The following is a 22,794-nucleotide window of genomic DNA, read 5'->3' on the forward strand; positions in this document are numbered from 1 at the left end:
ATATAAAATTTGCAAATCTTAAAGTACTATGTAAATCCTAGCTGTCGTTGTTGGGGGTGTAGGGTTCTCATTAACTTAGTGATCCTGATGAATGGGAAATAGGAGTTCAAGCTAGCTAATAAGAGAAAGGTTTCACATTTTTGTTAATTTGGGGGACGTTCTGACCCTGGAATATTATATTAATAATATAATAATAAATATATTGTATTTATGAATATAAATATAAGTTTATTTATACTTATTAATGCATATTTATAAAAATACATATATAGAAATAATATAATAAATAATATAATAAACTCATCAAATCTATTGAACTGGATCTGATCATAAGGAGGAAATAAAAGTGAATAAAAAATAAAATATTATGCCCAAAGGGCTATAAAAGAATGCATACCTTTTGATCCAGCAATACCACTACTAGCTCTGTATCCCAAAGAGATTTTTTTAAAAATGAGAATGGACTTACTTGTTCAAAATCTTTATAGCTGTGCTTTTTGTGGTGGCAAAGAATTGGAAACTGAGGGGCTGTCCATTAGCTGGGCAATAGCTGAACAAATTGTGGTATATGGTGGTGATGGAATACTATTGTGCTGTAAGGAACAAAACGGGATGATTTCAGAAAGAGCTGGAAAGACCCACATGAACTGATGCAGAGTGAAATAAGCAGAACCAGGAAAATAATGTACACAGTAACTGCAACATTGTGGGACCATCAAAAGTGATAGACTGAGCTACTCTCAGCAATGCAATGATCCAGGACAACTCTGAGGGACTGAGGACAAAGAATGCTGTCCACCTCCAGAGAAAGAACTGTTGGAGTGGGAATACAGATGAAAACATACTTTTTATGTTTTTATTTATTTATCACTTATTTATTTGGATATATGTGTTGGGTTATAGTTTAATAAGATTGCTCTTACAAAAAGGAATAATATGGGGGTAGTTGGGTAGCTCAGTGGATTGAGAGTCAGGCCTAGAGATGGGAGGTCCTGGGTTCAAATCCAGCCTTAGACACTTCCCAGCTGTATGACCCTGGGCAAGTCACTTGACCCCCATTGCCCACCCTTACCACTCTTCCACCAAGGAGCCAATACACAGAAGCTAAGGATTTAAAAACAAAACAAAACAAAAAAAAGGAATAATATGGAAATGTGTTTTGCATGATAATACATGTATAATCCAGACTGAATTGCTTGAAGCTCTCACTTGGGAGGGGGAGAGAAGAAGAGAGACAATTTGGATCATATAACTTTGGAAAACTTTTGTGGAAATTTGTTATAAAAATAAAATAAAGATAAAATTTAAAAATAAAGTGAAATAAAATCCATTGAACCTGGGCTATCAGCTCAATGACCCATCCATTCCCTAAAAAGGTCCAACGTTCTCAGGAATGGCGGCAGGAAGCTGCTCTCTAAGAGACAGAGTGCCATCTAGTGCCTGAGACAGTATCTTACAGTCATCTCCTTCAACTCAATAAGTAACATTGTGGGGGCTCCTAGCCAGAACAAGCAAAACTCCCACAAGCCCCCAGGAGAAGCATATCCCAGGGAGCAGCCGGTGCCACAATCCATGGCTCCAGGTGGCTGATCCCAAAGATACACAGGAAGTCACCAGCATGATGTACCATTAATCCCAATGCAAGGTCAGCATGACTTTACAGTAGAAGGAGAGTTAGGAAGAAATCAGGGCTCTCTAAAATATCATTTCATGTCATTCCCTGAGAATCCTCTCCCCATGGCTAAGGGAAATGGTAAAACCTTACAAATGAATTTGAGAAGCGATATGCTGAAACTAGCAAAAAAAAAAAAAAACCCAAAACCTGATCATGAAAATTTGTCCTGGAGGAGAAATGTCATCACTGAGGAAAATAAAATAAAATTCTACATTTTAGAAAATTGTATCCTTCTATTTTATACCTGATACATGTGATTTATTCCAATTTGGTAATATTTCTTTCCACAAAAATGATGAAGATAGGAAAGATTTTACTGAATTAATTCTCTAGAATTATGTCCTTGATGAATATAATTTGACTAATACTGTGGAATTCTAGGAAGGTCATTAATTTTTAAAAATAAATTCATTTTTAAAAATGGAAAAATAAAATATCATTTCAACTAACCAATCAACAAGCATTTAGCAAGTGTGTGTTCTGTGGCAGGTGACAGGGGAAAGTGAATGATTGCTCTAAGAACAGAAATTGTGGCAGCAAGTAGGAACTGAGCCTTAGTAGCTATTCCCTGTGGCAGGGGCAACTGGATGACTCAGTGGATTGAGGGTCAGGCCCAGAGATGAGAGGTCCTGGGTTCAAATCTGACTTTAGGCACTTCCTAGCCATGTGATCCTGGGTAAGTCATTTACCCTCCATGCCTAGCCCTTACCACTCTTCTGCCTTGGAACCAATATAGTATTGATTCTAAGACAGAAGATAAGGGTTTTAAAAAATAAAATAAAATTCCCCGTGACAGGGGCAGCTAGTTTGCACAATAAAAAGAGCACCACCCCTGGAGTCAGGAGGATCTGGGTTCAAATCTGACTTCAAACACTTCCTAGACTGCAACCCTGGGTGAGTCAGTTTATTGTGTTCAGGGTTTGGTCTTGCTCCAAAAAAAATTTGTCACTCAAGCTCTGTTTGTCTCAGGCAAAGTTTTTTGGGGGTTTTCAAGAAGTGGCTTGGGCTGGTGGTAGTGGAACTACTGCTGCTTTTCAGGAATAGAGCCACCTTCCCCAAAGAGTGGGGATAGGATTTTTATAGAGAAAAAGTCAAGGTTCCTCTGCCCCCTCGCCTAGGCTAGGCAAAGGGAGATGCACGAGGGCCTCCGTATAGCTCGACAGAGACAGAAACCAGTGGAATTTCCCAATGGCTGTTCTTTGGAGAGAGTCAGGTGTTCTGAGAAGCACCCCTAGCCTTGGATCAGGGCTCAGGCTGAGGTCATTTGGTGCTCAGGGGTTCTGGCTCTCCTCTCAGAAGCACCCAAGCTTGGCCTTGGATATGTGCAGGGGGCTGGACTAGGGACTAGTCTAATGTCATTTAGTGCCTGACTCAGGGGTCCCAGCCCCCATCCACAACCCCAGTTGCCTAGTCCTTGCTGTTCTTCTGCCTTGGAATCAAAACTCAATATAGATTCTAAGACAGAAGGTAAGGGTTAAAAAAAAAAAATTCCCTGTGGCAACATAGCCCAGAAAGCACAGCTTCATGAGAAGGTCTGGAGGAGAGCATCCCTAGGTGTGCTACCCCACATAGAGGCGATGGGTCATCCTCTGACAGTCAGAACTGATCGAAAGGCAGAAGCAAACTTATAATGATTTTTTTTTTAAACCAATGAGGTTCTCTTTAGAGAAATTCTAACCCTTGTGCCATCAAAGGTCTATATCAGGGGTTCCCAAACTTTTTTGGCCTATCACCCCCTTTCCGGAAAAAATATGACTTAGCCCCCTGGAAATTAAATTTTTTTTTAAATTATAATAGCAATTAATAGGAAAGATAAATGCACCTGTGGCCATCACTGCTCTCCTGGATCGCTGCAGTGCCCACCAGGGGGCGGTGGCGCCCACTTTGGGAATCACTGGTCTACATGAATTTTCTTTATCCCCTCAGTGGCTCCTGAATCTCCATGCACTCCTAAAGCTGAAAGGGAGCTGGAAACTTTCTTTCTTTCTTTTAACCTTTACCTTCCATCTTAGAATAAATGCTGTGTATTGATTCTAAGGCAGAAAAGTGGTAAGGGATAAGCAATGGGGGTAAAGTGACTTAACCCAGGGTCATACAGCTGGGAAATAAATTTCTTAGATATTTGAGGAAAACGAACTATAATATGACATTAATTCTTAAAATAGTTAATACCTTTGGTTCAGTTGTGGTGGGGCTTGGGGGTGGGTGGAGAAGGATGGAGGCCAGAACTGCCAAGTTCATAACAAAGCAGATTCCTTCAGACCTGCCTTTTGCATGGCAATCACACAAAATCAGTCTCCTTTAACAGTGCTGGGAATCTTCACCTCAAATCCAAACCCATTGATGAGTCAGGTCTGCCAGAGCCAAGTCTATGGGAGGGTCAGAGTAATATGCTCTCTAATTTGATCATCTAGAGCAGTGATTCCCAAAGTGGGCGCCACTGCCCCCTGGTGGGTGCTGCAGTGATCCAGGAGGGCAGTGATGGCCACAGGTGCATTTATCTTTCCTATTAATTGCTATTAAAATTTTTTAAAAATTAATTTCCAGGGGGCTAAGTAATATTTTTTTCTGGAAAGGGGGCGGTAGGCCTAAAAAGTTTGGGAACCACTGGACCAGAGCCTTCATTCTGCCCTGTGGTCCCCAATATTGATTGCCAGTGATTCCAGCCCTAGTATCATTAGTACCGATTAGCTTTTGTTTTTTCTTAAACCCTTACCTTCTGACTTAGTATCAATATTAAGTATTGGATCCAAGGCAGAAGAGAGCTAGGCAACTGGAATCAAGTGACTTACCCAGGGTCACCCAATTAGGAAGTAACCGACGCTGGATTTGAATCTAGGTTCTCCTGACTCCAGGCTTGACTGTATCCACTGAGCCACCTGGCTGCCCCTCCAATTAGCTTTTTCAAAAAGATATTTGCTAAAAAGATACCGTAAGAATAGAAGTACAAGCACTTCCCTCCAACCCCTGAGATCACATTTTCTGGGCTACCCCCTTGGAGAGTGGGCTCACACTTAAAGCAGTTTCTCTAAAGCATTTGCCTCCCTAAGTTCAAATCCAAATGCATCGTGGTAGCAGGGGGTTCTGGACCTGATGTGAGGAAGGCTTGTGTTCAAATACTCCCTCAAACACTGGTGGGCTAGGCAAGTAGCTCCTGTGCCTCGGTTTCCTTATATATGAAAAGAGAGGGACATGCTTAATGGTCACTTGGGTCCCTTGTAGCTTTAAATCTATGATCCCAAGAAAGGCATATTTGACTGATTTCTCAGCTTATGAAAATGTCCTTATGTTAGGGGATCCCAGCCAACAGAGCTTCATGTCTAGACATGCCTCCTGCCAACTCCCCTGGGGTAGGGTGGGGAGCCTATTTCAAGAAGCATATGTTGGAGGGGCAGCTGGGTAGCTCAGTGGATTGAGGGCCAGGCCAAGACACAGAAGGTCCTGGGTTCAAATTTGGCCTCAGACACTCCCTAGCTGTGTGATCCTGGGCAAGTCACTTAACCCCATTGCCTAGCCCTTACCACTCTTCTTCAGAAACACTACACAGTATTGATTCTAAGAGGGACTATAAAGGTTTATACACACACACACACACACACACACACACACACACACACACACACACACACACAGTTAAAAGCCCCTAGCTCGGAGTCCAGGACCCTGGGTTTGACTACTGGGGCTGGGGGGGAGGGGAAGGTCCCTGGAACCCTGACTGCTCACACACCCAGGCAGTAGAAGACAAGAGGCAGAATAATAAAGTTAGCCGAGGTGGCAGGGCCAAGAGAAGCCTGTTCAGAATTTCTCTGTATTCTGGGGGCATTTACAGAACCAGAAACTTGGAGCTTTCTCCTAAGGAGGGAAGCTCCCTGAGGGCTAAGACCGGGCCACTCTGTGCCTCAGTGGCCCCGGTGGCCCTCGTTGGCGCTTAGGTGCCCGTGGAGAGGTTCAAATTGGGGACTGGCCGGCCAGGAAAGCAGCAGAGGCCGGACTCAGAGCCAGCCACCGGACTTTGTACCCCGGGGGGCGCCCGAACCCTCTGAGATCTGAGGTCTAGGCAGCCCTCGGAGAAAGGCCCTTCCCCTCCGCGGCCCCTGGCTTCCTTTTCTGCACCCAAAGGGGTGTGTCCAGCGGTTCCCCCTTCCGCAAGGCTCCCTCCCTCGCCCCTTGCCCAGCTCTCCGGCCACAGCCTGTGCATAGCTGCCCCTAGGTGGAGGCCTGGAGCTGCTGCCCCGGCCCACGTGGCTGCTGCGGTCATGCTGAGGACGCTGCCCCGCGCCCTGCGCCCCCTGGGCCCCCGCTGGACCCCGGCCCGCGCCTGGGCCTCCGGGGACGCGGCTCAGGGCGCCGAGATTCAAGTGCGCGCCCTGAGAGGGGATCAGGATGCAGGTGAGAGCGCCCCGACCCCACCCCCACCCTCACCCTCACCCTCACTCCCACCCCGGGAGGGGGCGGGTCCTCCTGCCAGCCTAGGTGGAGACGGCATGCTAGGAACTTGGGCTTCGGAGTCATCCCGCCTCTGGCGCGGCCTCCTGGACCTCCGTTTCCCACTCTGTGAAAGGACAGGCTTGGACTAACCAGCCCCCGGCTTGCCAAGATTCCCTCTCTCTGGCCTGGGGTGCCCGACCCTCCTGGGGCCCTGGAAAGAGCCCGAAGCCTGCCTGCTCGGCCCCTGGTACTAGACGTGTGACCTTGGCCAAGGACTCCCCCACCCCCACCCCGCCCCGGGTGTCAGCGAGAGGGGTGGATTCTCCGCTGCCCGAGGGCCTCCCCGTCCTGTCCCGGAGTGAAAGAACGGGCTGCTACGTGGTTGCCACAATGTTTCCCCGCATGGAACATTTTGCCCTGGAACATTGTGTCCCTGCGTTCTGTATCGTCCAGCCCTTCCGCCTCCCTGACAGCCTCCTGTTCTCAGTGTGTGGCCCGGCCGAGCTCCCCGGATTGAGGAGGAGCTATTGTCTTCCTCCTGGGTCTGGCCTGGGGGGCCTGGCTCGCTCTGGGCTCGGGCCGTCCTTCCCAGACTGTCCAAGCGCAGTGCCAGGGACGCAGGGCCACGGTTTCGAAGTCCACAGGGGAGGGCCAACAGGGGAGCGAAGGCTGGAGGCCAGAACACTTTGGACAAAATGGAGGCTCCAGGAGGACCTCCCATGGAGTGGGGAAGGGGGGAGGCAGAGAGAGGCCGGGGTGATGGGACCCGATCAAGGGGTGCTGAAGGACAAGTCCAGGCTGAGCAGGGTTTCAAAATCCAGAGTCAAGAACAGGGCCAGGGGCCAGAACGGATGTAGAGGAACAAACTGGGGACAATCCCTGAGGGAAGAGGCTATCTGTCATTAAGGGAGATCAGGGAAGACTTCCTGCAGAAGGTGGGATTTTAGATGGGATTCGAAGGAAGTCAGGAGGAGGGAGAGCATAGCCGCCTGGGGAGGGAGAAAATGCCCAGAGTCAAGAGATTTGGAGTCTTTTGGGCTAGAAACAGCAAGTGGCCCTGGATCACTGCAGGGGTGGAAGATGGAAAAGCTCAGAGAAGGGCAGGTGGTCTTGGCATAGTTTGAACAGGGCTCTCTAATTGCTGCCTCTGTTACTCAAAAGCTGACTCCGCCCTTGGGAGCCTCCTGCTCCAGTGATTTCTTGGCCTCTCACAGTGGCTTGCCATTACACCTGCTAGCATTTATAGGTAGGTACAGCATCTCTGACCTAAATTGATTTTTCTCCTTGCCCGGAAGGCAAGAATGGATTCCAGATTTATGTTTTCCATTCCAGGGCTGGATTTAGGTGGAGCCTAATATAGGGGCTTGTGCAAGTCAACACACATGATTTCCCGATCATTCCATCCCCCCAGCATGTTTGAAATGGCTACTAAATGCTTCCTTCTGGATCCTGCTGCAGGTCACCTTTCTACCAGGGACCTTGCCTTGCCTCTCCCTCTTTCAAGGAAAAAAAAAGACCTTTCCCTTAGGTGGCTTGTTTGGTCATAAATTCTGCCTTTTTCCATAGATATGACACGTAAACTATTCCAGGCTCCTCCTGGCTTGCTTGTTTTAGCACTCATTGTGTCCAAGTCTTATAACCATTTGGGCCTAATCTTGGTATTTGTGTCTGATGCTGGGCTATACCTAGTTTCTCCCCTACTGTTTTCTGGATTTCCCAGCAGTTTTTGCCAAATAGTGAGTTGTTCTTATCCCAGACACTCGGATCTTTGGCTTTATCAGAGCCTAGATTTCTGTGGTCATCTATGACTGTGTATTGTGTACCTAATCTAGTCCACAGATCTCCCACTCTGTTTGTTAGCCAGTGATTTACTGCTTTGTAATACAGTTCAAGATCTGGTATGGCCAAGCCTCCTTCCTTCTCGTTTGTTTTCATTCATTCCCTCGATAGTCTTGGCGCCTTGTTCTTCCAGTTGAATCTTGTTATTTTTTCTGGCTCTGTGAAATACTTTTTGGGTAGTTCGATTAGGATGACACTGATTAGGTGATGAGTTTAGGTAGGATTGTCATTTTTACTATATTGATTCAGTCTACCCGGGAGAAATTGATGCTTTCTCCAGTTGACTTTATTTGTGTGGAGGGAAAAAGTGCTCTGTGATTATGTTCAAATATTTCGTGGATTTGTCTTGTGTAGACCTCCAGGCATTTTATATTGTCTACACTTATTTTAAATGGAATTTTTTTTCTTTTGCTGCTGGGCTTGATTGGTAAAGTGTAGAAATGCTGATGGTTTTATCCTGCAACTTTACTAAGATTGTTATTTCAATTAGTTTTTTAGTTGATTCTCGCAGATTCTCTAAGTATACCATCTTGTCTCCTGCAGAGTGAGAGTTTGGTTTCCTCATTGCCTATTCTAATTCTTTCAGTTTCTTTTTCTTCTCTTATTGCTATGGCTAGTGTTTCCAGTACAATATTGAACAGAGAGGTGATAATGGACATCCTTGCTTTACCCCAATCTTACTGGGAAGGCTTCTTGCTTATCCCCATTACAGATAATATTTGCTGATGGTTTTAGATAGCATCTACTTATCATTTTAAGGAAACATTCATTTATTCCTATGCTCCCTAGTGTTTTTTTTAATTGATTAATTAAGAAAAAATTTCTGTGGTTACATGATTCATGTTCTTTCCCTCCCCTCCTCTCATCCCCCCCATAGCCAATGAGCAATTCCACTGGGTTTTCCATGTGCTATTGATCAAGACCTAGTTCTATATTATCGATATTTGCATTAGGGTGATCGTAGAGTCTACATCCACAATCATATCCCCATCAACCCATGTGATGAAGCAGTTGTTTTTTTTCTGCCTTTCTACTCCCACAGTTCTTTCTCTGGATGTAGCTAGCGTTCTTTCTCATCAGTCCCTCAGAATTGTCCTGAATCATTGCACTGCTGCTAGTAGAGAAGTCTATTACAATTGATTGTGCCTCAGTGTATCCATCTCTGTGTATAAGGTTTTCCTGGCTCTGCTCCTTTCACTCTACATCACTTCCTGGAGGTCTTTACAGTTCACATGGAATTCCTCCAGGTCATTATTCCTTTCAGCACAATAGTATTCCATCACCAACATATACCACAATTTTAGTATTTCCCCAATCGAAGGGCATCCCCTCATTTTCCAGTTTTTTGCCACCACAAAGAGCGCAGCTATAAATATTTTTGTATGTCTTTTTCCCTTTGATCTCTTTGGGGTATAGACCCAGCAGTGGTTTGGCTGGGTCAAAGGGCCCAGGCAGTCTTTTAAAGCCCTTTGGACATAATTCCAAATTGCCTTCCAGAATGGTTGGATCAATTCACAACTCCACCAGCAGTGAGTTCCTGACCCAATTTTGCCATATCCTCTCCAGCATTAATACTTTCCTTTGCTGTCATGTTAGCCAATCTGCTAGGTGTGAGGTGATACCTCAGAGTTGTTTTGTTTTGCATTTTTGTAATTATAAGAGATTTAGAACACTTTCTCATGTACTTATTGATAGTTTTGATTTCTTTATCTAAAAACTGCCTATTCATGTTTGAGACAACATTTTTACAGTAAGAGTCCACATTTTTTTCTTTTCTTTTCTTTTCTTTTCTTTTTTTTTTTTTTAATTTTAAACCCTTAACTTCTGTGTATTGACTTATAGGTGGAAGAGTGGTAAGGGTGGGCAATGGGGGTCAAGTGACTTGCCCAGGGTCACACAGCTGGGAAGTGTCTGAGGCCGGATTTGAACCTAGGACCTCCTGTCTCTAGGCCTGGCTCTCAATCCACTGAGCTACCCAGCTGCCCCGAGTCCACATTTTTTAATTCAACCTAAATTTTGTACCCTTGAGTCTGTCTTTTGGACTTTTAAAAATCTAAGCTGGGCACTCAGTTCTCTGCTCTTTCCCATCAGCCTCTTTGGGAGCCCATTCATCTCTTCCTCCATCAGAATTGTTTTTTCCAAATTTTATTCTAGGGATTTTCTGATCCCTCCAGTGCCGACTTCCTCACTAGAATTCTAGGCCTTCTTGGATGCCATCCATCCTCCTAAGATCCTGAGATTTGTAGCTTTTCCCATTGTGTAAATGCTTACACTGAAAATTAAACCTTGGCCCCTTGAGAGCTGGTACTAGTCAGCTCCAATTCCTGAAGGATAACTCACCTTGATAAGGGAAGGGACAACAAAAGGATTTACAAAATGTTTTACTTCCTCTTTTCTCTGGGCTTTCTAGGTATCACTGAGATTCTGATGAACAGACCTCACACCCGAAATGCTCTGGGCAAAGTCTTTGTCAGCCAGGTGAGTGAGCACGGGGTCTCCCTGCCCAGCTCCCTGCCATGAACCTCCTGTGCAAAAGCACAGGAAATGGATTCTGCAGACTGGTGTCAGGTGGGCAGAACCAAATAACCCACAGAACCGAGCCATTCCCGAGGGTCACTTGGCACAGGGGGGATTTGGGAGAAGATGTGAAAGGCCGTACATGGAAGACAGATTGTTAGCCTTGGTGGGAGATATAAAGAGGCAGACTGAAGCCCAAGGTCACGACAAACTTCCTAAGTATTCTGGCATCCCAGAACTGGAGAGCTGGCCGAGGCCTCAGCATCCAGATAATCCAACTCCTACGTGAAAGGAATCTCCGTGGTAACCGACCTGAAAAGTGGTCATCTAGCCTCTGCTTAAGAAAGGGGAAGTCCTTCCCCTTTGTCCCAAAGGTTAATGGTGGCTCCCCAGTGGAAGATGGTGGGTTCCCCCTATCTGGAGGTCTTCCAACAGGGAGAGGGAGTCCTCAGCCAGGACTAGACCGGCCTGGGACTCTGTGACTGGGAAGCCTTTGGCGAGCTCCTAAGGTATTCAGTTGGATTCCCTTTAGTGAGCAATGATTAAGCCCCTCCTGTAAATAAAGGGTTCTAGGCCCCGGTGAAACAAAGGCAAGGAGCTTATTACATTCTATTAGGAAGGTAAACAAGGGAGGGCAGAGTATTTAAGGAAGGAGAGCTATGACCCTGGAGGGTCAGGAGGGATCTCATATCCAAGGCAGTGTCTGATCTTAGAGAAGAGTGAGGAGATGGAAGAGGCGGAGGGGAGGAGGCAGTGTGGTCCAGTCACAGAGGAGTGGGGCGAGGGAGAGGGCACAGTGAGAGAGGAGGCAGAGGGAATGCCAAGACCTGGCAGCACCGAAGAGCTTGGTTTATCTGGAACACCTTGTGTGTGCGGAAGGACAAAACCTCCCGAGACAACCCCTCCGATAACAATAGCTGCTCCCCTGGCATCCTTCCCTCATGCCTCCTTGGGTGCCAAAGGAGACTCTGACTTCTCCCGGTGGGAGACAGGCTAGAAAGGCCTCCAGGTTCATGGCCCAGTGACCGTCTCCATGTCTATTATCCAAGTTCTCGCCTGGCTCAGGTCAGAGACATCTTTGTGCCAAGTTCTCGTGCCACCGCAATTGCCTTCTCCTGGCAGTATTCCCAGCACACCCTCCACGTGGCAGCCCATCAGGCCATGTTCATCGTGAATGGCATCTTGTCTTCTCCAAGCTGTCCCCCAGGCCTGGAATGCTTTCCTTCAGCCCACCTTTTGGGATTCCGCAAGAGGCACCTCTTCCAAGAGACCTTCCCTGATTCCCCTGAAGCTTACTAGTTAGGACCAGGGTCAGAACATTCAGCCTCCCTGAGCCTCAGCTTCCTCCCTCCTCTGTGAAAGGAAGGGGCTATCCCGGTCAGACAGGGCTCTAAGGCTCTGTCCCCTCCCCGGGCGCCAGGGCCCCTCCTTGGATTCCTCGCTTGGGTTTTGCGCATTTCCCTCCAGACCCTCAGCAGAAGCCGAGGACTGGTCAACAGACGTTTCTTTATTTAGGAATTGCTCACCAGGTGCCAAGCGCTGTGCTAAGTTCTGGAAAGATACAAAGAAAAGCAATACCGGTCCCTGCCCTCCAGGTGCTTCTGGTCAAGTGAGGGAGCCAATAGGAAAATAACTGGGCACACCAGATTAATCTGTACTGTGCAAATAACACTCGCACCCATCCTTCACAGACACACACAGAGCTGGCGGCGGCTCCTCCTCTCCCTGGGGCCAGCAGGGCTGCCCAGGCCCTCTCGCCCCTTTGCCCACCTCGATCCTTCTCTTTTGTAGTTGTCAGATGCCCTGGATGAGCTTCGCTTCGACAGAAGCGTCCGAGTGCTCGTGTTTAAGAGCGGTGTCAAGGGGGTGTTCTGTGCGGGTAAGTGACTTCCCCATCTGCTCTGGGGACACCTCAAAGACCACGAGGTCCCACCCCTTCGGCCTCCTGGCTGCCCGTATCTTTCCTAATCTGGGGTGCCTGGCCCCCCAGGATTCCCCCAGAGCGAGCATTTATTAAGCACTGACTGTGTACCAGGCACAAACCAAGGCAGGCCCCTGCCATTCCCCTAGGAAGAGGCCACACATACCCCTTAATCAGTGCAACCAGGATCCGGACAGTAGAGGGTCTCCCAAGCCCCATCCTGGCCCTGGTAGAGGTGACCCCTTTCCTGCTTGGGGAGCCACCATCAGCACCCCTGGGCAGAGCAGCCGAGCCTCCAGAGTCCCCCTCCTTCCCCTTCCCTTGTTGTCTGGGTAAATGCACCCTTTCCTTTTGGTCAAATAGCCCTGGGTGGCCCTCAAGGAGGCAGAGGTTGGCATCGGCGTGGTTCTGAATACCAGGCCTGGCTTTCAGCAGGGTACACAGAGTGTCAGCACTCCAGCACTGGGCCAGCCAGGACTCACTGGCCTCCCCGCTCTGGGGCAGGAACGTTCCCTCTGCACTGTGGAAGGGGCCAGCTTTGGTATGGCTTCCTGCTGCTCCCCGGTCTCCCTCCCCAGTGTGTGCTGGATAAAGGAGCCTTGGGGGTCTGAGGATCTGAGATCAGGGGCTAAAAGGGGCCTCGAAGGCCATCTCATCCAGCTCCCTCACTTCATAGAGAGGGGAAGTAATCGCTCTGAGGTCACACAGTAAGTTGTAAAGAGAGAATTCGAAGCCGGGTCCTCTGCCACCAAACTGCGTACTCTCTGTCCCATTGCTTCCTAGGGGACGAGGGGACAGCAGACAGCGCTGCCAAATTCTTTATTACTAACTAGAGTGGAGGCAGCTAGGTGGCACAGCCCCGGATGGGAAGGATCTGGCCTCAGACCCTTCCTGGCTGTGTGACCCTGGGCAAGTCATTTAACCCCAATTGCCTAACCCTTGAGGCTTAGGCTTGATACTAAAACAGAAGGTCATGTGTTTTGAAAGAAAAAAAAAATGCTAACTAGAATTGGACCATCAAGGATTCATAAACTCTTTTTTAAATTTTATTTAAATTTATTTTTAAAATCCTTACTTTCCCTCTATGAACTGTTACTGAGTTTTGGCTCCAAGGCCGAAAAGAGGTAAAGGCTAGTTGGTGGGGGCTGAGTGACTTGCCCAGGGTCACACAGCTAAGAAGTGTAGAGGCCAGATCCAGATGGGAAGGCAAGTCCCTCTCTCCATCCACTCAGAGAGGCCCATCTTCTGATCTTTGTAGCCTCCCTAATCCAGTATGGGAGCCCAGCTCCCTCCTCTAGAGGCCTGCAGAGGCCCGGGCCTGACTCCCTCCTCTCTCTGCGCTCCTGACCTCCCCCAGGTGCAGATCTGAAGGAGAGGGAGCAGATGAGCGAGCCTGAGGTGGCAGCTTTTGTGCACAAGCTCCGAAGTCTGATGAACCAAATTGGTAAGAGCCAGGGGGCCTGAGGGGAGGAGTTGGAGGCTGGGGAGAGCATCGGGCCCCAAAGAGTCTTATCATCCTGTCACCCCTGGAACAAGCATTGGGCCCAGCTAGAAGGGGCCTCGGTGGTCTCTAGTCCAACCCCTGCTCAAGAGAAATGCCCACTATTCCATACCACAGAGTGGTTGCCCAGGCTCCGCTGGAAGGGGAGCCCTCGCCTCCACTCTGGCACAGCTTTCCTTGGCAGGAAGTTCCTCCTGACACCAGGCCTAAATCAGCCTCTTTGCCCTTTCCTGCCCTGTTCTGGCTCTGCCATCTAGAGCCAAACAGAACAAGGCTGATGTTCCTTCCAGCTGGATGAGCCCTTCAGATCGCAGGAGAGAGCTATCATGTCCATCTCTCCGGCCCCAGACTGTTCTTCTCCAGGCCCCTCACCTGATCCTCAGATGCCAAGGACTCCTTGGGGTCCTGCCCACTCTGGTCCTGCACCCTGCCCACTGTCCAGGGCTATCAGTGAGTCGTCAGATGAGGAGAACTCTTGAGAGGGCAGCCATGGCCAGATGCTCTCTCTCACCTCCAGAACTCAGGAAGGAGCCACCTCCCTGCCCTCAGCCTTGGGCCACATTCTAAAGAGCAGGATTTGGGCAGAATTGGGGCTGAACTATGGACTTGCCCGGTGGGGTGGGGCTTCCATCCGCTTCTCTACCCAGCTGATGGCATGATCTGACTGATAGGCAGCATGTCTTTGGGGCTTCCCTATTGTTATCTCTCTTTATCTTCGCAAGGTCTCTGAGGGATGTGTGTGATCATTAACCTCTTTGTCAGAAGAGGAAACTGAGGCAGCCAGAGGCAAAGAAGGCCCTTGGCTTGTTTTGCTGACCTGCCTTTTTCCTCTTCTTTTATTCTCTGCTACGGGGGATGGCTAAGATGTTCATAAAACAAACCTACTTGGAGATATAAAATTGTATTAAAAATGAATTGGAAAAATATGGGGGATTGGGAGTGGGAATGGGAGAAAGCAGCTCACTTACTGGATAACAGGGAGAAATATTTCACACCATCAGGGATGGACTTCTCCACTTCGATGAATCTGGTTTATAGTTAGGGAAACTGAGGCCCAGGAAGCGTGGCTGTGTTCCAGACATGCTAGACTGAGTCTCAGGGTCCTTCTGTCGGGGGCAATATCGAATCTCATCCCGTTCACCCTGCCTAGGCCAGGGGTTTGGGCTCATCTCCTTGCATGGCCTTGTGTCCCCACAGCCACATTCCCTGCACCTACCATCGCAGCCATGGATGGATTTGCCCTGGGCGGGGGGCTTGAGCTGGCCTTGGCCTGTGATCTCCGTGTGGCAGGTATGTTGGCAGCAGAGAGGAGTGGATTGGGGGATGGGGAGGATTCCTGGAAAACCAGAATCTTGGCTCCCTTGAGAAATAGATGTGGAAGAAAGGAGAGCTTTGTGTGGGCTTTCTGGGAGAGCTGGGGCAGGGGGTGCGACATCAGCGACTCAAAGGGCCCGCCTCATTTTACAAAAGAGGAGACCGAGGCTTAGGGATAGGAAGTGGCTTGCAGGGAGGATGTATCCGAGAGAGGGTTTGTAGGGAGGGTCTCTGGCTCCAGGTCACGCTCCCTTTCCTTGCACTCTGTAGCAGGGCCCATTTCTACAGAGGTTTGAGGCTTACGATAAATGGTTTTTTAAAAATTACAAATTAAGTAAGACCAGTGAGGCAGTGAACTTGACAATTTTGCAAGATACTTTCCTCTCAACTGCTCTCCTAGGGAACAGAACCAGTACCGTGCTTTTTGTCCCCATTGTATAGATGAGTTAACCGAGACCCAGAGAGAGAAAGTCACTTGCCTAGGGTCACCTGGCAGTGAAGGCAAGACTTGAGATTTGACCAGGCTCTTTTCAGAATATCAGTCTGCCTTAAAGGGGGTGAGGGGAAGGCAGGCCAGAAAAGGAAGGGCCTGAGGTTGGAAGAAGGAAGCCAGCCTAGCCAGAGTGGAGAGAAGTCATAGCAGAGGGCCCAGAGCCATGAAGAATACAGGTATCCCTTCCACATTGGTTGTGGGACTTAGGGGCACAGCACCCCATGATCTTGAAAATCCACATCAAATTTTGTGGCTCTCCCTTTGGACTAGAGAAGAAGGCTGACTTTGGTCTTCTTTTATGGGGTGTTTGTAGCACCCTCTTGTAAAATCTGGGTTAAGTATTTGGGCTCCCAGGCTATTTTATACATTTCGGGGTCTCTAGACTTTTTCTGTGTCCCCTGCTGGCCTTTGCCTCAAAATCTCGGGGATATGTGCTATCATTAACCTCTTTGTCAGAAAAGGAAACTGAGGCAGTCAGCAGTGAAGTCACTTGGTTAGTTTTGCTAACCTTCCTTTTTTCTCTTCTTTTATTCTTATGCCAATGCCCCATACAGCAAAACCACATTGGGGAAAGTCACCCTATGGAAGGGATACATATCAGACACATCCTCCTATGTGCAAGGTGCTGTCCTTGGTGCTAACGTGAGGGGGGGAGATGGAAGAGGACAGTCCATGGATAGGCAGTGTAAGGGATGGATGGATGGATGGATGGATGGATGGATGGATGGATGGATGAATGAATGAATGAATGAATGAATGAATGAATGAATGAAGAAACTTTTATTAAGTATTTATTTTGTGCTCGGCACTGAACTGAGCCCTGTGGATGCAAACACTAAAATTAAGACTCTTAACCTCGTGTCCATTAACTTTCATCTTTCTATTTTGATACTTGTAGGTCAGTCCCATTAGCCTCCTTTATTATCCCGGGTCTTTTGTGTTTAAGAACACGATTCTGAGAAGAGGGCTGTGGGCTTCCCCAGAGTGACTGCCCCCAAGGCCCAGGACACCAAACAGATGAAGAGCCCCTGGTCTAAAGCAGTTCTTATGAATGAATAGGGTCGCAGGTTCCTTGATCTAGAGCAGGAAGGGATATTGGAGGCTGTTTAGTCCAACCCTCATTTTATAGATGGAGAAACTGAGGCCCCGGAAGGGAAAGACTTGTCCCAGATCACACAGACAGTAAGGAACACAATCTGGATTTGAGCCCAGGATTTAGGACTACAAATCCAGGGCTCTTTTCACAATGCGAGGTCAAATGTTGGACTTGGAGTCAAGAGACCTGGGTTCAAATTGTCGTTCTGCTTTTTAACTGGATGACCTTGGACAAGTTGCTGGCACTGTCTGAGTCTTGGTTTCTTGATCTGTAAAGTGGAGATAATAATTCTTAGAGCGAGCCTTGCCTGATGGGGTCCCCAAGGGAATCGCTCCATAAACTGCAAACCATTAGACAAAAGTAAACTGTTATCACTGCGGAGGCCCTTGAATGCCAGGCTGAAAAGCTTGGCTTTTGAGTGGACAGAGGCTGGGTTTGGGGAGTTGTCTTAGGAGTTGAGGGATTGAGGATGAGGATGGATGACAGATGGCAGGAAGCAGAGAGATGAGCCGTCAGTGTGGGAAGGGGATTGCCATATTTTGCATCCTCCCAACAGCCATCTTCTTCACTAGCCCAAGAGTACAGGGAAGCCTGGGAATTTGATGAACAAGGGACTTGGGGTAGAAGCGGGAGGAGGCCTGGAGAGGATGGGAAGGGACTTTCACAGTGTCTCCTGTTTAAATAGCTTCCTCTGCCATCATGGGACTGATAGAGACAACGCGAGGACTCCTTCCAGGGGCAGGTACTTTCAGCCCCAAGCCTCCCCAGACCCCCAACTCCAGGAGGTGCCCACCTTCTCCCTGGGTTTCTGCCATTCCCCCATCCTGAATCGAGGAGTCCTTAGCCAGCCATTTAGCATCTGGTCTAGTGTTCAGCAATGGGAGGAAGGGTGAAACATCAATTCGGAGGGGGAGGGAGGGCACAGAATTTGCCTCCTCTAGGAAGCCTGTCATGAACCCCATCCCTTCTCTGATGGTCTTTTGGCTGTGCATTCTGGCCCTGGTTGATGCCCATGGAGGTTTTTCTCCCTCTCTTCCTGGGCTCACACTCCCATCCTCTTGTAGGGGGAACCCAACGCCTGCCTCGGTGTGTGGGTGTGGGCCTGGCCAAGGAACTCATCTTCACCGGGCGCCGCATCAGTGGAGAAGAAGCGAAGGTCATCGGGCTGGTGAACCATGCGGTGCCTCAGAACCAGGAGGGCACCGCTGCCTACCACAGGTCCCTGGAGCTTGCCAGGGAGATAGTGCCACAGGTGATGGAGCTGGGGACTAGGGCATGGGACGCTCCCAGCCATTCCTGCCAGCATCCATCAGCTTGCCCACACACAGGCACACACATCCACTCTTTGGCTACAGGCACTATGGGAAGGAGTGACCTTGGGCGGACTTTCCCAATTTTCTTCTAGCATTGAGCATTCTGGACATTTAGTCCAGAGCAGGTCAAAGGTGTGCAAGTCTAGAGTGAGAGGGAAGGGACGGATTGAGACAGTCTGTAGCACCCAGAACATAGGCTGGCAGAGCAGATGGTGAAACCTGAGTCCTCCGTTCACTGGAAGCTTTGTAGTTGGTGCCTTCCAGCTTATCCAAGTAGCATACAGAATTATGGCTGCTCTACAGGTCTGGAGGGCTAGAGGCCCTTTGGAAAGCATTGGGAAGCAGGGAGAACGCCCAACTCCCAGGTGATATGGGGATTCTGGGCTTCCCCTGGGTGGCGATAGGAGGTTGTATCACTAGGAAGAGGGCATAGACAGGAAGAGCTGGGGAGATGAGCCCCCTTGATAGCTATTCCTGCCTCGCTCTCCCTCAGTGGGATCTGGGCAGGGGGAAGGCTGCCCAGTGATAGCAGCTTCTCTCTGTGGGGTTTGGGGTGCTAGTGGAGAGGTATGGAGGAGCAACCCTTCCCCCCAACTGTTGTTCCTTCTGATCCATCTTAGGAGAACCCAAGCTCCTGGAGGGCAGGCACTTTTTCCTTTTGTCTTTGGGCCAAACACATGGAAGATGCTTGTAGAAATGAATGAAAGCAATTTCTTTTTCTTTCTTTTAAACCCTCACCTTCCGTCTTAGAGTCAATACTGTGTATTGGCTCCAAGGCAGAAGAGTGGTAAGGGTAGGCAGTGGGGGTCAAGTGACTTGTCCAGGGTCATACAGCTGGGAAGTGTCTGAGGCTGGATTTGAACCCAGGACCTCCCGTCTCTAGGCCTGGCTCTCCATCCACTGAGCTACCCAGCTGCCCCCTGAAAGCAATTTCTTTTGTCAGTTGGATAATGTGTAAAGTGAAAGTGTCTGCTCCCTCGGGTCCCTTCCAGCTTTGACAATAGAAGACTTGCCCACATTGGTCCCTTAGAGAAGGACAGGTAACAATATTCAGGAGTCTGAGTAGAGCGTGGAGGTTTCTGGGTCAGGAACCTGGCCCAGCTTAGCCCAATCCAGCTTATGTGGTGGCTCAAGCCTGTCTCTTTCCCCATGTAGGCCCCCATCGCAGTGAGAATGGGAAAAGTGGCCATTGACAGAGGAATGGAGGTGAGAAAGGGGTCTGGGGGCTGGGAATGACCAGGGGGGCCGAGGGTTATAAGCACGGGCTTCTAGGACCTACTGAGAGGAGAGATGGCACGCAATGGGGGAAAGAGCCCTGGTTTCAATACTAGCTCGCCTACTTACTACCTTGGCTAAGTCGGTTTCCTGGGCTTCGGTTTTCTCCACCGGGAAGTTTAGCTGGATGGAGGTTTCTTAATCTTTTCTGTGTCCTGTGCTCTTTGGCAGTGGTGAAGCCAAGGGCCCCTTCTCAGAGTAATGTTTGCACATGTACAAAGTAAAATACTGTGTATTGTGAACATTTTATGGAAATCGAGTTGTCTAAATTCAAAAACAGATTGGTTCATGGGCCCCCAAGTTAAGAACCCCAAAACTAGAGGATAAGCTGGGACAGGCTAGAGCTAGAAAAAATAGGTTCCCCCATAGCCTTGTGCTGAGGAGGAGGAGGCGGCAGTGGTCCATGACACTGTGCTTGAACCTGATGACTACCAATGGATCAGGACCAACTGCCTGAGACAGGCCAGGCCAGGAGCAGAGACCGTGCCAAGCCCCTTCCTACAAGAGACTTCCTGGTCCAGAGCCTGCATGTTGCTACAGGATCCATGACTACCTGCTAGGAGCATTTGCTGTTCCCCAGGCCCACATCTGTGCCAGGCTCTGCCTTGAGTGCCCACAGCCCAGGGCTGTGTTCCTTGCCTAAAGGGCAAGACCCCCGGCACAGCAGCTTCATTATTTAGCTGAATTACTCGTCCCTGGGCCTCCCTCAAAGCCCGCCTTCAGGGCCCAGAAGGTCACTCAGGAACCCTCTGAAACCTCACACCAGCTCGGGGAGTGGAGTGTTGCTGGACCATCGGCCAAAGTCCAGCCTGCTGAGCAAGACCACGGGATCAGAGCCCTGCTTTGGAGGTTCTCCCTTTGATGTAAACTCGTCGTTAAGTCCACGGCCAGCGATGCTAGCTTAGAGTCCATCTGTCACTGCCCCCTTCATCCTCAGCAAAATGGTGTGTTGCTCCGTGGCAGAGCTTCACCATTCGGGGGTCTCAGACCCCTTGGCAGCCAGCCTGGTGAGGCTTATGGACCGCTTCCCAGGGTGTCCTTAAAAGCATCCGATGAAATAGCTAAGATCATGGAGGAAACCAGTTCCATTAGAATAGTTAACAAATATATTTTTTTAAAAACTCATGGATCAGGGGGGCAGCTGGGTAGCTCAGTGGATTGAGAGTCAGGCCTAGAGACGGGAGGTCTTGGGTTCAAATCCGGCCTCAGACACTTCCCAGCTGGGTGACCCTGGGCAAGTCACTTGACCCCCATTGCCCACCCTTACCACTCTTCCACCAAGGAGCCAATACACAGAAGTTAAGGGTTAAAAAACAAAACAAAACAAAAAGCTCTTGGACCCCCTCGTAGGAGTCTTCGGCCTGGATGCTGTCTACATGCTGACGCTCTTAGCCGAGAAATTCCTTGTTCTAAGGGCTGGTGAGTCCCGATGGAAAGTTCACTCTGGCTGAGCAAGAGAGACGCCTCCTAGAATATTCTCTGGATTCTCGTTCTACTTTCTCCCTCCCTACAGGTGGACATCTCTTCCGGAATGGCCATTGAAGGAATGTGTTATGCCCAGGTATTCTGTGGCTAGTTATGTGGGATCATCTACCCTGACTAGCCTGCGTTTGAGAGGAGGAGCCCCAGGGCTGGGTTCGAGTCCTCCCCTTTCCCTCACTACATAGATATGTAATTCCAGGAAGCCTCTTCTCCCTGGGTTCGGTTTCCTGCCTCTCCTCCGAGGACAGTACCAGACTCACCATCTAGGAGTATTGGGAGAATTCTCCTGCCTCTGTAGACCCTAACTGTCCTCCAGTGGATGAGCAGTCTGGGAAAGGAAGGAGCAAGCCAGAGGGGTCACCCGATAGCCACGGTGCAGTGGGGATTCCTTTTTGGCTATGAGTCGCACCAGGTCACCGAGGAGGCTCTGGAATTCAGGGAGTCGTGTAATTTGAAGAGGTTAGGGAGTGGGAGGGCAGCTCTCCTGCCAGCCGAGGGCCTCGCCAATTGAGGAGACTTGGGTGAGTTGGCACCGGGCTCATCAGAGCATCAGCAAGATTTATCAAGTGCTCATTAGGTCAAGACCTGGTTAGATCTCAAAAGGGCCTAGGATGGGAGGGGCTAATCCGATCCTCACACTATGGCCTCTCACTTCCCATGAATTCACATCCCTGAGTGGCTATAAGGTCAGGTAGAGCCCAGAGGGTCTCGGTCTCTGTCTCTTCCCCTCTCCTCTCTGCTTCACCCTCCCTCCCTGTTCCTCCTTCTCCCTCCCATCACCCCCTCTCCAATCTTTCCCTCTCCCCCTCCCTCTTCTTTGTCTCTCCTCTCTCTCCCTTCCCTCCCTTTCTGTCTCTCCCTCTGTCTCTCTCCCTCTCCTCTTTCCTGTTTCTCTCTCTCTCCCTCTCCCTCCCCATCTCTCTGTCTCTCTCTGTCTCTCTCTGTCATTGATTAGAGGCCGTCTCTCTCCATAGTCCTTTAGACATGCCTGTATGAGAAGAATCACAATCTTGACTTTTCTTTGCAGAACATCCCAACTCGGGACAGGCTAGAAGGCATGGCGGCCTTCCGAGAGAAGCGGCCCCCCCGTTTTGTTGGCGAGTGACTGACAAGCATATTCAAGGGGTGCCACCACCCTGCAGCCTTGGCCCCTGGAGGGACGAGCACTTAGAAAAGTCAGCTCTTAGAAGCATGTCCTTTGTTTCTCCATAAAATCCTTTCCCCTGGTCAGTAACTGCTGTGGTTCACATTCCCTGTATATCATTGCTTTTACATCTTATGGGGGTGGAAAGAGCTCGGGAGACAAGGGAGACTTGGGGATCCCCTCTCTGGGTTTCATTCTCCCTCTAAAGCTAGGGTTGGAACTAAAAGTGTCATAATGAGCTAATGGTAATAATTAGCATTTCTATCACACTTTAAAAATAGGATCTCGGGGCAGCTGGGTAGCTCAGTGGATTGAGAGTTAGGCCTAGAGACAGGAGGTCCTGGGTTCAAATCCAGCCTCAAATCCACTTCCCAGCTGTGTGACCCTGGGCAAGTCACTTGACCCCCATTGCCCACCCTTACCAATCTTCCACCTATAAGTCAATACACAGAAGTTAAGGGTTTAAAAAAAGAGAGAAAAATAGGATCTCATTTGATCTTCACAATAATCCTGGGAGAGTGAGAGATGCTTTTATTATTCCCAAATTACAGATGAAGAAACTGAGGCCAAGAGAGACTAAGGGACATGCCCATGGTCACACAGCTAGCAAGAATCAGAAAAAGGATTCAGACACTGCAGCCTCCTGTTTGAATAGACATATATGCAAGGCTCGGTACTTCCTTTCTTTAAAAAAAAACAAAAAACAAAAAAAACCCTCACCTTCCACCTTGGAATCAGTACCGTGTATTGGTTCCAAGGCAGAAGCATGGTCAGGGCTAGGCAGTGAGGGTTAAGT

The 22,794-nt window shown here is 49.1% G+C and overlaps 1 protein-coding gene across 3 annotated transcripts; it reads left to right on the forward strand.

The window, feature by feature from the left end:
- Positions 1-5,805: 5,805 nt before the first annotated feature.
- ECHDC2 (enoyl-CoA hydratase domain containing 2) lies at positions 5,806-22,276 on the forward strand. Of its 3 annotated transcripts, XM_044671613.1 has the most exons (10): positions 5,824-6,064; positions 10,353-10,420; positions 12,251-12,338; positions 13,738-13,824; positions 15,079-15,171; positions 17,470-17,526; positions 17,849-18,036; positions 19,253-19,303; positions 20,886-20,933; positions 21,882-22,276. In XM_044671613.1, exons 1-10 carry the CDS (start codon positions 5,932-5,934, stop codon positions 21,957-21,959), a joined length of 891 nt encoding a protein of 296 aa, XP_044527548.1. In that variant the 5' UTR covers positions 5,824-5,931; the 3' UTR covers positions 21,960-22,276. The 3 variants fall into 3 exon arrangements, with proteins under 3 accessions (XP_044527550.1, XP_044527549.1, XP_044527548.1); XM_044671614.1 differs by lacking the exon at positions 15,079-15,171 and having other exon boundaries at positions 5,823-6,064; XM_044671615.1 differs by lacking the exons at positions 15,079-15,171; positions 19,253-19,303 and having other exon boundaries at positions 5,806-6,064.
- Positions 22,277-22,794: the final 518 nt, after the last annotated feature.

The sequence above is a fragment of the Gracilinanus agilis genome, chromosome 4 (assembly GCF_016433145.1).
Source record: "Gracilinanus agilis isolate LMUSP501 chromosome 4, AgileGrace, whole genome shotgun sequence".
Lineage (NCBI taxonomy): Eukaryota > Metazoa > Chordata > Mammalia > Didelphimorphia > Didelphidae > Gracilinanus > Gracilinanus agilis.

Bases quoted from the DNA above. Each gene is read 5' to 3' on its own strand.
- ECHDC2 (XM_044671613.1), top strand. From the start codon at position 5,932: ATGCTGAGGACGCTGCCCCGCGCCCTGCGCCCCCTGGGCCCCCGCTGG. The intron at 6,065-10,352 runs GTGAGAGCGCCC...TGGGCTTTCTAG, and splicing joins GAGAGGGGATCAGGATGCAG to GTATCACTGAGATTCTGATG. The intron at 12,339-13,737 runs GTAAGTGACTTC...GACCTCCCCCAG, and splicing joins CAAGGGGGTGTTCTGTGCGG to GTGCAGATCTGAAGGAGAGG.